Genomic DNA, 13,885 nt, shown 5'->3' with positions numbered 1-13,885 from the left:
AGAGAGAGAGAGAGAGAGAGAGAGAGAGAGAGAGAGAGAGAGAGAGAGAGAGAGAGAGAGAGAGAGAGAGAGAGAGAGAGAGAGAGAGAGAGAGAGAGAGAGAGAGAGAGAGAGAGAGAGAGAGAGAGAGAGAGAGAGAGAGAGAGAGAGAGAGAGAGAGAGAGAGAGAGAGAGAGAGAGAGAGAGAGAGAGAGAGAGAGAGAGAGAGAGAGAGAGAGAGGGGGGGGGGGACTTCTTTTTTCCGTATTGCCCCCATTCAAATTAGTCGACTGTTAATCATTTTGTATTGTCGATTTGTGTAAATGCAGTAACTGAGATTTCTATGAATATTGCATAGCTTTTGCACGAACTTAGAAATATTTGAAACATCTAATATTATTCATATATTGACTTGTACTGAGAATGCATAAATATGTACTACTCTTCTAGGTTTCCATTAAAAAAATAAAATTTCCCTTCTTTTTCAGGTGTTTGCAATACAGATCCAGAAGTAAACTTAGAAATTCTTAGTGAATGGAATTTGTTTATTCCAGACCGTTTTATTTTGACGACGCTAAGGCCACCTAGCGGACAGGTGGAGAATTAACCTGTGAAGGTCCGTTACTGAAAAAATACATGTAAATATCTATAACTCCGTATTTACTCACATATTTTATACATAATGCACTTCATAGGACCTTCTGTAAGCCATTTAGCCATTTTTATTTAACTCGTTTTGTAAAAGATACGATCTTTTACTCAAGGTAAGCTTAGCGTTTTTCGGAACGGCCCTGAAGAAAGGAAGACAGTCGCACCTGTGCCACGCCTTGGAAAAGCTCCTTAGTTATTTTTCTAATTTTTACCACTGTTATGACTTTATGTGGTTGTGTGTGAATTGAAAGTTCATAATTAAGGTTCTGGTATTGATTCTACGGACACCAGGTAAGAAAATTGTGCCTTTGTTGTATATAATAACGAGAAACGCAGTTGTTTTGATGTTGCTTGAAATTTACCGAAGTGTACAATATACTTCCGTTGCAGATTCGTTGTTATATTTTGAAGATACAGCACATAGTGAATCCTTTATTTTGATAACATAAGGTAGTCAGTCGTTTGTTATATTACAATTAGGACCAAAACTACCCTAATTTTACCTTGCGAAATGTGGAATAGGAAAATTTTAGCTTCGCAAGTTGTATATTCAAATTTTGAGTCATTGCTAGGCCCTTAAGAAATAATATATCTGTATATTCAGTTTATATTACCTCAGTTAACACTATTGCTTTAGAATTAATGTTACTTATAGGAGCTAAGAACGAGATTTAAAAAATGGGCAAATATTTTTGGATATTTTTAAGGGTGTGACCGAAGGGGGAAGGGGGGGGGGAGGTTGAGTGGTATGTTACCTCAGACTTACTCTTATTTAGCTTACAAATCTCATTTTGTTAAGGTTTCAGTGTATGTAACACTTTCAAATTTCCTTTTATATTGCTGTATTTGAGACCGTAGGCAGCATTGAAATCACAATCATAATGGCTGCCAAAACTGCATTTTAAAAGTCAATTTCTCCTACCCAAGAATTTGCTTCCTTTACTTTGGGAGAATTTGAAAAAAATGAATTATATAATTAATGGAGTTAAAAGATTGTAGTATATTATCCTCTAAATTAGGGTAGGGCTTGTAGGTGACGTGACTATAAGTTGTGTCCGCTTTATATTTGAAAATGAAATCATCATCATCATCATCATCAATCATGGTTATTGTTGTTGTTGTTGTTGTTGTTGTTATTATTACTATTATTATTATTATTATTATTATTATTATTATTATTATTATTATTATTATTATTAATCATGGCTATTGTTATTGTTGTTGTTGTTATTACTATTATTATTATGATGATTATTATTATTATAATTGGTTATCATAATGATATTGTTATTACAATAATACTTACATGATGATTATCAATATAGACTAATGGTAATGATGATAACAGTAATGATCATGATAATGATAATGAGAATGGCGATGGTAATGGTAGTGATAGTTGTAGCTATATTTATGATTATAATTATGATAGTTATTATTATTGCTGTTATTATTAATGTTATTGTTATTTTTATTGTTCATGATGGTAATAAATAATAATGATAATAATGATGAGGACGTCATTTTTAAAATTATTGTTGTGGTTATAAGTAGTAGTAGTAGTAGTAGTAGTAGTAGTAGTAGTAGTAGTAGTAGTAGTAGCAGTAGTAGAACTAGTAGCAGTAGTAGAACTAGTAGCAGTAGTAGAACTAGTAGCAGTAGTAGAACTAGTAGCAGTAGTAGAACTAGTAGTAGTAGTAGAACTAGTAGTAGTAGTAGAACTAGTAGTAGTAGTAGAACTAGTAGTAGTAGTAGAACTAGTAGTAGTAGTAGAACTAGTAGTAGTAGAACTAGTAGTAGTAGTAGAACTAGTAGTAGTAGTAGAACTAGTAGTAGTAGTAGAACTAGTAGAAGAACTAGTAGCAGTAGTACTACTACTAGTAGTAGTAGTACTGATGATAATGATAATTATTATCTTAGTATGAAATTATATAATTATCTACTTGTGTTACAAAATGGTGTTAGAAATTCCATGATAAGATATTGTGTAAGTAATTTATTAGACACTAGATAATATGAATGTGCAGTGATATTGAAAAGTGTGGCACTTTTAGACAAGATTTCTGGTTTGCCAAGTAAAATTGATGTGCTGATATGTTACAAAAATGTTGTCATAAGGAACAGTATTAGGTATAAGAAAGTGCAGAAAGTAAAGCTAAGGCCACATTTACTTATTAAAATGTGATTGCATGACTCAGTCCAGAAATTCTGTGGTTTCTGCATTTTGTACCCCAGCAATGGCAGACCAATTACCATTCAGTATTTTCTGATGAGCTAAAGCTTTTTGGCTTTCCTGGCAATTTATCAGCAAATAGAAGCACTTCCAGTTTTGTCTCTTAGATTATTTTTAGGTAATGTTTGCTTCCCTTTGTCATGATGTGAGGTGTGGAAGCCATATTGTTTTTTATATTTGGCCCAATGCTGAGTGATTACCAGAAATGCATAATTTTCATTTTGACATTCACAGTTGTTAACTTGATTGCATTACAATAACATACATTTAAGTAATATTCTGCTTTTCTTGTCCCGTTTCACAATATGGGCAGCAGGAAGGAGGATGATATGTCTCATAGAAGTTTGTTGTATGCCAAACAGAAATCATAGTTTCACAGTCTGCTTCTCCCCTCCTCGTATGACCTATCTGCAGAATATGACATGTATTGATTAGCTATCTGGAAAGCAAGAGCTAAATTTGTGGTGTGCTGTTCTGTACCAGTTTTAATTGGAAAATATCTCTGGTGTATAAATGTCATACTTTCCAGACTGGATATTAGTAATGAAAGCTCTACATATACTCTAGTCACTAAAGTTTTGGCGTCCATAACTATCAAATCACTTTTTCTTTACCACTGAATATGTCTTTGTCACTGTAACTTGTAGATGAATAGATATGAAAGCTATCTTACAATACTATTATTTTAATAATGTAGAGTAATAGAAAAGAAAGAAAATAGTGATAATATCATTTTAAGCTAAGACTTAGTCAGTGGCATAAAACTCTCAGTGAAGTTTTAAACTGTATTCTAGGAGATGGGTAATACCCAATATTGTCTAATTTCCTGTACAAAGAAGGATATCAAACTTTGATTGGGCTTTCGAAAATGCAGTGTGCTCTACATTATTCCTCTGAATGGGCTCAGGATTCACATTAAGTATAGTTTAGGTAGGGAGTGATCTTTTAATTGGATTTGGGATGAAATATTAAAATCTATTTATATACTATGTCTATTTGTTTTTTTTTAGAATTCTTTTATGTTTATATCAATTATACCCAGCTATTTGGATAATGAAAATGTAGAAAATCTAGTCTTTTTATATGGCAGTGATATAAGCACACTCCCTTCAGCAAATCAACTGTTTGCCACGTCTTTATTCATTCAGCTCACTTGCAGTTGTGCAACATCCTGCATAAGTGCATGACAGGACAAAGGCCAAGCTGGTTACCAATGAGTCCAGAGATATGTTGTGTGTGAATAGTCTATACTCTGTAGCTGTTCATGTATCCTGTGATTTCCCTTCCTTGTAATACTTATTAAAGTTGGGGGTTGATATAATGTAAGCAAAGTCAGTGTGCGAAAATGTGATCCATAGGAATGTGTAGCTGGTACTGATACCCATATAGTACTTGAGTGTAATTCTGATTATTAGTTGTATTGGATATCTATATTGCCTAAAGGACTATTTAAATTCACTTTGAAGTGTGTGACTGTTGAAGTACTTTAATGGGAATAATACAATTAACTTTTGCAATATCACTGAATATAACATAGTAGTATCCTTTTTGTTGCTTTTTAAAACGACTTTAAATTTGCATTGTGCCTAAATCATAGTCGCTGCTTGATACTCATACTTGCGAAAAATAACCTGATACTTAGTAAAATCACAAAAAAGGTTGTACATAGAGAGCTTATTGTAAGATAATTCTAAAGTAGATTCTGAATTCTTAATTTACTTTTATGGCCTTAATTTTTAGGAGTATTTTAACTCAGGATTCAGATATTCTTTATTGTAAATGATGAAAAGTGAATGTAAGTATTTTTTTTAAAGACATTCTTTGTTCTAATGGCTTTATCTATTGTAAATATATAAGTATATATGTATGTATATATAATTTCAGGTTTGCATATACTTATACAAGGCAAGTAGTCATTGGAATTGATTGATTGATGATGAATTTTAAAACAGTTTCTCCTACCTGTGATATGGTTGTCTGAAATTAGAAACAAGATATATATATATATATATTTAATGAAATGTTTAAAATAAAATAAAATCATGACTTTTCATCATAATCATAATGGCTGTTAAGTGTACGGACTGTAGATCACTTGATTTACCACCTGATAAGGAACCAAAAAAGCTCCCTTCATAATAGATGTGGTGAAGATTTATTAGGTTTTGTCAGAATGCTCTAGGTGTACAATCCATAACAGTAGCTTTACTGCATCTGTCACAGTTTTTCTTTGTTTTCAAACTCTTATTTTCAATTTGCAAAGGTTGCTTTGTAGAAGAAAAATGTCCTAGAAATCATCTGCCAATTTTTTTACATGTATGTTTTACCTTGCAGTATATGTATGGCTAAAATGAAATATTATGTATATTATATATATATGTGTATATATTACAAATAAGTGGTAGATGTCTGTTGTCAGTGATGTGATCTATTATTTCATATTATTTATTTGTGACTTAGTTCAAGTGATAGTTTTATTCTTATTTTACTCACCTGTCATCAGATGTATCAGAGAGATCATTTGAAAGATAATCAAACTGAAAAACTGTCTCTGTTTTGACATTTTTAAGAATTAAGTAAACAGCATTGGTTTGTATTTCCTTTTGTGTAGATTCTGAATTTTTTTGCTGATTTGTTGATCAGAGAAAACTCTATTCTTCCTAGGTCTTCTGTGTAGATTTAATCCCATTTTCATAGATCATGATATGGTAATAAATGACTATTCAGTAGCGTAGAATATTGTTTAAAAGATAACTTTCTATGAATGAGTAGGATTATTAACTTGCTTAATATTGCACTGTCATTGTTTTCACCAGTTTCAGCTAACCTGAATTATACATGAGAATTTTGCTTTTCTTTTATGATTTTTTAGAAATCTGTTGCCATAGACATGCATGAGTATTTGTAGCAATGTTAACAGCTGATTGTGAGTACACGGGGCTGTGAACCAGTCAACAGGTACAGTATCTTAGGACGAAACACCACGCAGCCAGCATGACAGAACACTTCTTGGACGTGGAGCACACTGCTGGTCCATCATCCCACAGACTGTTGTAATTAAAAATCTTTATTTGACAGTTGGCTAGCACATATTAACAAGTACACACTGGTTTGCATGCTCCTGTCAATCTTTGGGAACAAGCTTCTCTCTTGACTTTTTTTTTTAACCTTGTAATTTGATTAACATTTCTCCCTTTTGCTTTCCTGAGGATGTGGAAGAGTGCTAGATAGAGATAATGGGAATCATTTGTTCCCTTGTATACCTTAATTTGAGTTTATACTTTGTCTAAGATTATTGTTCCAAGCCTAGCCTTAATATCATTGATGATAAGTAGGCTGAGGTCAGACAACCTGATACGTTGATTCAGTTGTATGCAGGCATGAAATATGTTCTCACGGATGAGAAATTTTATGTTTCCAAGATGATTTATACATTCAACAGATTTCCTTGTTTTGAGGTCTCTTTAGATAATAAAAATATGGTCATCATATTGAAGCACTCATATTTTTACAAATGAGATTAATTAATATCATCACTTGAAGTATCTACCCCAGATACCGAAATTAGAACATAAATTTTCTTAGTTGCAATATTTAAAAATTAATATAGGAAAAAAAGTGATAAGGATAGAAAAGCTACATTTCACATGATCTAAGCAGCAACTTTTACAAAATAGACTTGAAGGCACCAAGTTAAAGTAGTAGTAGGTAGCACATGTGTAATACAAATGTTGAATGTTAATAAATGTATATTTTGTATTATTAGTGTACTGCTTTTACGTCTTGCTCAGTTAATTTCATTTTCAAGAGCAACATGGGGAATCCAACATGTAATTGGAACAGTGGAACTTATCCTTCTGATTTTCTTCAATCACAACAGCTCATGCCTTATTTTCATGCATTGTTCCTTTTTCTCATTCTGTACAGGAAAGCTGAGGGAAACTAGGTAGATTGGCTTTTGAAGAAAAATAATTTTGATAAAGCGTTCTTGTTGCATTGGGTTTATGATACATTTAACAAGGACATATAACCTACACAGTATGATAAAGGTAAAGGGAATAAGGAGGAAGTTAAGGTGAATGTCACTGGAGTTTTTCATGTAAGTTATGTTTTGGATTTATTTTATTATTTTGTGTGTGTGTTTGCAGGTATGAAGAATTATGAAAACATAGAAATACAGGCAAATGCATGTCAGCTTATAGTTTACATATTGATATTGAAAGGTAAACAAATGTACATATGTATACATTCATCACCTGTGGCCATTTTAAACAAACATTGTTTATTTGTTTATTCCAACAATCAGGATTTCCTTTCATATTTGTTAATGTTGAAACAGACAGAAATGCAATTAGATTTAGTCTAAACTTTGGTTTAAAGCTTATGTACAACTTTGAATATGGGCTGGGGACTGGCTGACTAGTTGTTAAAAAATATATGCAACTAACAGGTGTGAAGTCATTCATATGGCCGAATATTAGGCATTCATATTAGTTTAGAAAATAAGGAAAGCTGTCTGTCAGAAGTAGGTGCAAGAACACTTTTTTTTTTTACTGAGTGAGTTATTTCCTAGCTGTATATAGCTGGTACAGTTGAATTTGAAGTACTAGAGACTTGCTTGCACAAAAAACTTGGTGTAGCTTGTATATTGTTGTTCTAACTTAGAAGCTAGTATTGTATATTTGTATTGTAATACAGTTATATATTGCTAATTTTTGCTAAGAATCTGAAAAGAACTATATCTGTTTGTAGAGAATATATTTCATTGAATAAAAGTCCAGTAATTACTGACCAGTTCTTGAAAGGGCAATCTGTACAAGTGACTTTTGTTCCAGTTAGTAATTTTGCTTGTGCAAATATAGGTATTTCCAGTGTTAACTGATATAAGGTGTAATTTTCTTTTCCTGCCCCAGTCAGATATGATTTATATGAAACAAGAAATTAAGAAAGTTCCCCTTTCTAGGATGCCTCATTCGTCAATAGCTGGAAGTGTCTCAGGCCTGTCGGTCACCTCTCGGACATCAAGGGTCTCTCATGCCACGACAATCCGTTCTGTGGCAACACTAACTGATACTCTGAAGACAAAGACTGGCTTATCCATCCCCATTCTGCCTGATGCTGTCTTCACCAATGTACAGCGTGGTTCTGTCCTAGCCGCAACTTATTCCATTGTAAGTGCAGTAAAGGGTGTTCTTGTGTGTGAGGTTTGTAGTGTTATGTTCATTGAGTAATAATCATGTGTATTGAGGTTGCCAGAGCTTATCTAAGCTTAACTGTAGTATTTTTTCAGAAATACTTTGTCATGTGATTTTGCCGTTCACTGAGTATTTAGTAGTGATAAGATTTTTAAGTTTGATGTCTTAATGCCACTTAGAAATATCTCTTCCATGAGGATTATATTTTAAGATAGAAATATCATTTTGCCACCTAGGTATTCCTTCTCATTGAATACTTTTTGGGAAATTATTAAATTTTAGTAGTCAGATGTTATTTGTGTGTAATATTTTTTTTTTCTTTCATTCCCCAGATTCAAGGGCTATTTGCAATAGTTACAGGATGCTTTGATATCTATTCTTTGTCACTTGCCGCCCCAGGTTCCAGCCATTATGGATTCTACTTGTTTTCATACGATTTTGTATATTCTGGAAATCCACATGGTAGGTAGAACATTGTGGCAGTACAGTAACTGGTGTGACCTTTATAAGTGATTTTTTATAATGTTAAAATGTTTTGATATAGTAAAATGTGGGAATTTCACTTTCTTTATCTTTTGAATGTACTTCTGTATGGAATGTATTCTTATTTTACTAGTACAGAATTTAGAGTAAATTTCTAAAAGAAGGTATAACTAAATAACGTACAAAAGAAAGTTGTTCACTAATGTATATTTATTTGTTATTAGAATTAGAATTTAATACCATGGTAATTTTGAGGCTTTGTGTCTCTATTGATTTCCTTTTATGGTTATGGAGAAGTTGATAGTAATTATTCGTTTTTGTCATTATCATTGTCACCAATAATATTATTACTGATTAATTGTTATCTCTTTCAGTCCGCAATTCCCTGATGCTGTTTGGAGGCATTACAGCCTTTGGAGGAGTCTGCCTTATCATTACCAGTGTTGTACTTCTGCAAGGCTTGAGAAAGGTTAACGACAGTATATAACATGGAAGGCTTGTTTTTAAAGTCTTCTGTGTTAGCTTTTATTCTTTTATGTCTAATGTTTATTACTAATAGTTATTTCTTATTATTATATATATATATATTTTTTTTGAATAGTGCCTGATTTCTGTTTTATGCAACTAATAGAAGGCTAATATCATTGAATGTTATTCCTTTCACATAGTTATGTATTGATTTTATATGGGAACCCATCTTTCAGACAAGAAAATATTTGACCTTTACAGGAGATAGAGTTCCGCATGGAGCCCTGGATATGGTGTATGGCCCTCTTCACTGCCTGGCGTATTCTGATCATCATTTACTCATCAATCGTCAATGACATGGTGTTTGCCTACCATGTAGTGATGTGCCTGCTCTGGCTTCTGTTCATTGCAGGCAACATATTTGCATGGTTGGTTGTTCACTCCTTCTACCACGAGCTGTGTGAGGTTACAAGGCTTGAAGATGTTGCAAGGGTGAAGGTAAGTTGCACCTTGGCAGTGATGAAATTTCCATCATTGGCTTTTTCCTTCTGTGCACATTTTTTTTTCTTTCATTTTGTTTCTTTCTTTAAACACTGATGTAATGTGAGAGTGAAAGTAAATAAGAACACAAAGAAAAATAAGAAACCAACAAAGTCTATATTGCTCTACTTGATTAGGTTGTGATGTATATATAACCATTAATTTGGTATTTACTTTATTTACTTCCACTTTCTGAATAATCACCAAAGGAAGAAAGATATTGCACTTCATACTTTCTCTTTCCTGCATCCACCATCTACCAGTTGCATTATTTTTTATATTAGTCATTGTATAGATTGCAATAAACATTATAAATAGATAAGCCAAGAAGAAAAATTGTTGCGGTTCAGGATATATATATCTCCATGTTTTTTAGTACTTCCAGTTGACATTAGTTTCTCATTAATTTTACATTTTCAGAATATAGATTTCAAGAAATAAGATAGTTTCTTGGTTTTAAGCAGCCTTTTGTACCCCAAGAAACGTATCACAATACATGTTTGAGATGCATAATTAGATTTCAATATGGATTAAAAATGGTAGACTTTTTTTATTAGAGGGTTAAGTTAAAGGAACCACATTTTTTCCTCCACTTGGCCTAATGTATAAAGCATGTTATTCTTGGAGTGAGTATCAGAGATATATGAGCAGTTCTTAAATAATACTGTGGCTTTTTAGAATTCTGATTTGTCAGGTCTGAACTTTGGTAAATCATGTTCTGTTATGTTATTAGTAATGCTGTTTAGATTATAATCTGTTTTTACTTTTTTAAAATTTAGAAATAGATCATCTGTTTATTTAAAGTTAAGTAGCTCTGTTGAAATACCTTATTTGTCTTTTTTATGTCCTTATTTGTCTGTCTTGATAGGAAGATCATTTTGAACTTTGGTAGTACTTGGATAGTGTATCGATAAAACTGTTCTTAGATGTATAGTTTCACATGGTTTGTAAACTATATGTTGCTTTACATCTGCCACTTAGCTTTTTATGTGTCTCTATCCTTTACTTTCTCACTGTCACTCACATCTCACCTCTTATCTCACTCCTTTTGCACCCTATTACAGATGGACACAATGAGCACGATGGGCTTCAGTTCCCGCCCCACCACTCCTGGCGCACGTTCCACCATTTCTACGCAGTTAGACTATAGAGCGTAGAGTTTAGAATTTAGTTTAGGTTAACCTAAAGGAGAAAATGTGAATTAATGTGTAAATGATTTAGAAAGCTGTTCTTTTAACTGAGATTGATTATGAGGAGGGAAAATGACTCCTGGAAACTTTTTATTTATTTATCAATTTAATGATTATTATTTTCTTTTTACATCTGTGAAGTACTCATTGTAGATCTGGATTTTGAATAGAGGCTTTGTGGATTGTAGCTGGTTATAATAGTTTAGCAAATCCAGTTATTATGCAATTTTTTTTTTTTTTTTTTTTTTTTTTTTACATATTCCAGGATGTCTTTGCAATAGTTGAAGTAAAATAAAAGAAGTATCTATAGGTAAATAGTAGTATTCATGTAATTTTCATTAATCAGTATTGTATCTGGTTAAGTGATACTATAATTTACACCTCAGCATGTATTTATTTACTTATTTATTTTTTTCCCTCTTGCTGGGTCAAAAGTAAGTCCTTTTTATCAAACATGGTCAGTATGATTTCGTCACCATTATCATTATAAACCATGATATTTTTTTTTTTACTTTTTAAAATCCAAATTTATTTTTCATCCTGTGTAAATCAACAAAAGTTATAATCTCTGTGAACTTTCAGATGGAGACAATGAGCTCATTTACTGCATCACGACCCACCACACCAGGGGCAAGGTCTGAAGTGTCATCCAAGATGATTGCATAAGTTATTCCATGATACATGAGCAGTTGAGGTTTTTGTGCTTCATAATTGTTTCAGATTTACATTGGATCTGAGGCATTTGCTGATTATGATTTCTATAGAATGCAAAGGGATGATGATATTAGGTCCTGTGGGATTGTTATAGACTTTTTTTTTTTTTTTTTTTTGCATATATTTATTGATTTAGATTTGATTCAATGTAAATGCTTCTTCTATAGTACCAGTTATTTTACATACGAATTCAATTGAATAACTATTTTTAAAGTAACTGACTGTGTATGGGCCTGCAAAAAAATAGTTGACATCGATTTAGAAGTGAATTATGAAGCCAATTAATTTGTCTTGTTCAGTTACAATACATGTCTTTTTAATTACTAAAGTAATTATTATTTTTACACACCTTTTTTGTATATGCCAAAATAAACATAACAGCTAATGAGCCAAACCCAATATAAAAATAGGCAGTTGCATTCATAACTTTCTTAAAGTTTACCAAAGATAAGACTTCAATGTTATTGTTATTGGGAATCTCATACTTGTATAAAGAGGAATTTCAAGTATATGTAAGGTGAGGGGCTACCTCTGTTTCCCCTTGCTGTGTATATCAGCTGCCAGATTAGTTTTAAAGCTATTTACACACTTTTATTATTGTATGTATCACTGTAGCTAATATGAAGTCTAACAACTTTGAATGTCCATGCTTACATTTGTCAAGATATTAACTTGAGTTTTTTCTTTACTTTGTTGGTAGTACAGGTACTTAAATTCTTTAGGTATACCATTGTGAGCTGTTGGAAAAGCTTGGTTTCTGAAAATTTCTTATTTATGATGTGTTTGTTCTGCATTTACACATATCAGTATAAGAGTCTTATGTAGGTTTCAGATAAATATTATGGAAGAAGCCTCAGTTGCAATTTACCAGAAAACTGGTAGTCTGGAGAATAAAGTAGATTGTCCCAAATGAGTGCAAAAGAGCAGTGCATGCACTGTACATAGCTCAGTGCCCTGCTTCACCCACAAAAGACAGGCAGCATGAAGGCTGTAATGGATGACCCAATCCCAGGTTTTTATACAGTTAGTAACTTCAGCAACAGTAGTGGCTTTCTTGTGGCCTGAGGTGGGTGTGAATGTAGACCGTCCCATTTGAAGGTCCTGGTATTACCACTGAGCTGGCAATTATTTTGTTTAGAGTATTTTATTTAGTACTCTTCTTTGTTATGGTTAAATAGTTTATATCGTAACTGTTTATGATCAGTGACCTGTAGAATTATTTTTAATATTAGTGAAAAGCACAAAGGAAAGGTATATTTTTGGTAGTAAAGGATCAATGCTATTTTTCATATATTTGCTAACATACCTTTATACATAGAAATATGAGCACTCCATATTAACTGCAAAAGTAAGTTTGCCTCTCATATTAAATTGCTGTGAGTTCCAGTATAGAGCAATTCCACCTCATTATGAATTTTAGTGTTCATTCCCTATAAAGCAGAAAATAGTCAAGATAATTTAACTGCAGAGTTACCTACTTTTAATGTAACTATGCGGACTATATCTTTTATTTTTGAATGTGGTTGTGAATATTTTTGCATAAAAAGGTTGAACTGAAAATTACTGGGAACTATTACAGAATTTATTTATTTGAGAAAAATATATAGATATGGTCAAGCATTTGTTATATTTGTAAGAGAAAGTTCATTTAGAATCTGTACCTCTTGAGAACTGATCCGTCCAATTGATCATTGACATAAACAAAACACTAAAATATAGATATGGTCATGCATTTGTTATATTTGTAAGAGAAAATACCTTTAGAATCTGTACCTTTTGAGAACTGATCCGTCCAACTGATCAGTGGAATGAACAAAACACTGAAATATATTTTTGTATGTATGTGTAATAAATATTTGGAAAGTTATTAATATTATTATTATTTTTTACAATTCCTTACATGTTGTTGTCCTAGGGGGCCTAGGAAATGGGGACTGGGACACAATGCTGGGGATTTTCCCTACCTTGGGCCTCAGCCCTTGACTCATTTTACATGGTCTTTTCTCCCTCTCTACAAATATCATAAATACTCTATTTAGCCCAGCCAAATTTTTCGTGATCCCCCCTACAGCTCCTTACTTAGGCAACACTTTTTCAACAATGTTTCCAAAAGCAAGTGGGCTTACCCCTTTCTGTACCCGACCCCATGATTCCCACCTCGTTACAGATACATCTGAAACCCAAGCTATAGCATTATCAAATCTGTTTTCTTTGGCAACCCCATTCCTGCAAAACCTCATCCAACCCTTAATACTTGCACTGAAATTGTATCTCCCCAGCAAACTGCCCTATGGATATCGACTGGTCAGATTGTGAAGAAGACTTACTTGCCTGCCTCAAAGACCATGATGTGATATCAGTACAGTGCTACTCCATTCCTCCAAGAGGTCATTGATAGAACCCCACCAACACTGTCAAAATTACTTTCCATA

General features: G+C 32.7%; 1 protein-coding gene across 5 annotated transcripts; it reads left to right on the top strand.

Annotated features, from left to right (window-relative positions):
* The first annotated feature begins 757 nt into the window (after positions 1–757).
* On the top strand, positions 758–13,324 carry LOC113821647 (Protein pasi2). 5 transcript variants are annotated; one of them, XM_070137675.1, is made up of 7 exons: positions 758–921; positions 5,784–5,916; positions 7,827–8,034; positions 8,391–8,520; positions 8,916–9,010; positions 9,271–9,507; positions 11,322–13,324. In XM_070137675.1, exons 2-7 carry the CDS (start codon positions 5,858–5,860, stop codon positions 11,403–11,405), a joined length of 813 nt encoding a protein of 270 aa, XP_069993776.1. In that variant the 5' UTR covers positions 758–921; positions 5,784–5,857; the 3' UTR covers positions 11,406–13,324. The 5 variants fall into 5 exon arrangements, with proteins under 5 accessions (XP_069993776.1, XP_069993774.1, XP_027229963.2 ...); XM_070137673.1 differs by having other exon boundaries at positions 759–921; positions 10,614–13,324; XM_070137674.1 differs by lacking the exon at positions 758–921 and adding an exon at positions 5,144–5,179 and having other exon boundaries at positions 10,614–13,324.
* Positions 13,325–13,885: the final 561 nt, after the last annotated feature.

This window comes from Penaeus vannamei, chromosome 23 (genome assembly GCF_042767895.1).
Source record: "Penaeus vannamei isolate JL-2024 chromosome 23, ASM4276789v1, whole genome shotgun sequence".
NCBI classification, from domain to species: domain Eukaryota; kingdom Metazoa; phylum Arthropoda; class Malacostraca; order Decapoda; family Penaeidae; genus Penaeus; species Penaeus vannamei.
Note: the sequence above shows the minus strand (reverse complement) of the source record. Positions and strands in the feature narration are given on the sequence as shown.

Bases quoted from the DNA above. Each gene is read 5' to 3' on its own strand.
- LOC113821647 (XM_070137673.1), top strand. From the start codon at position 5,858: ATGACAGAACACTTCTTGGACGTGGAGCACACTGCTGGTCCATCATCC. The intron at 5,917-7,826 runs GTAATTAAAAAT...TCCCCTTTCTAG, and splicing joins CCATCATCCCACAGACTGTT to GATGCCTCATTCGTCAATAG. The intron at 8,521-8,915 runs GTAGGTAGAACA...TATCTCTTTCAG, and splicing joins ATATTCTGGAAATCCACATG to TCCGCAATTCCCTGATGCTG.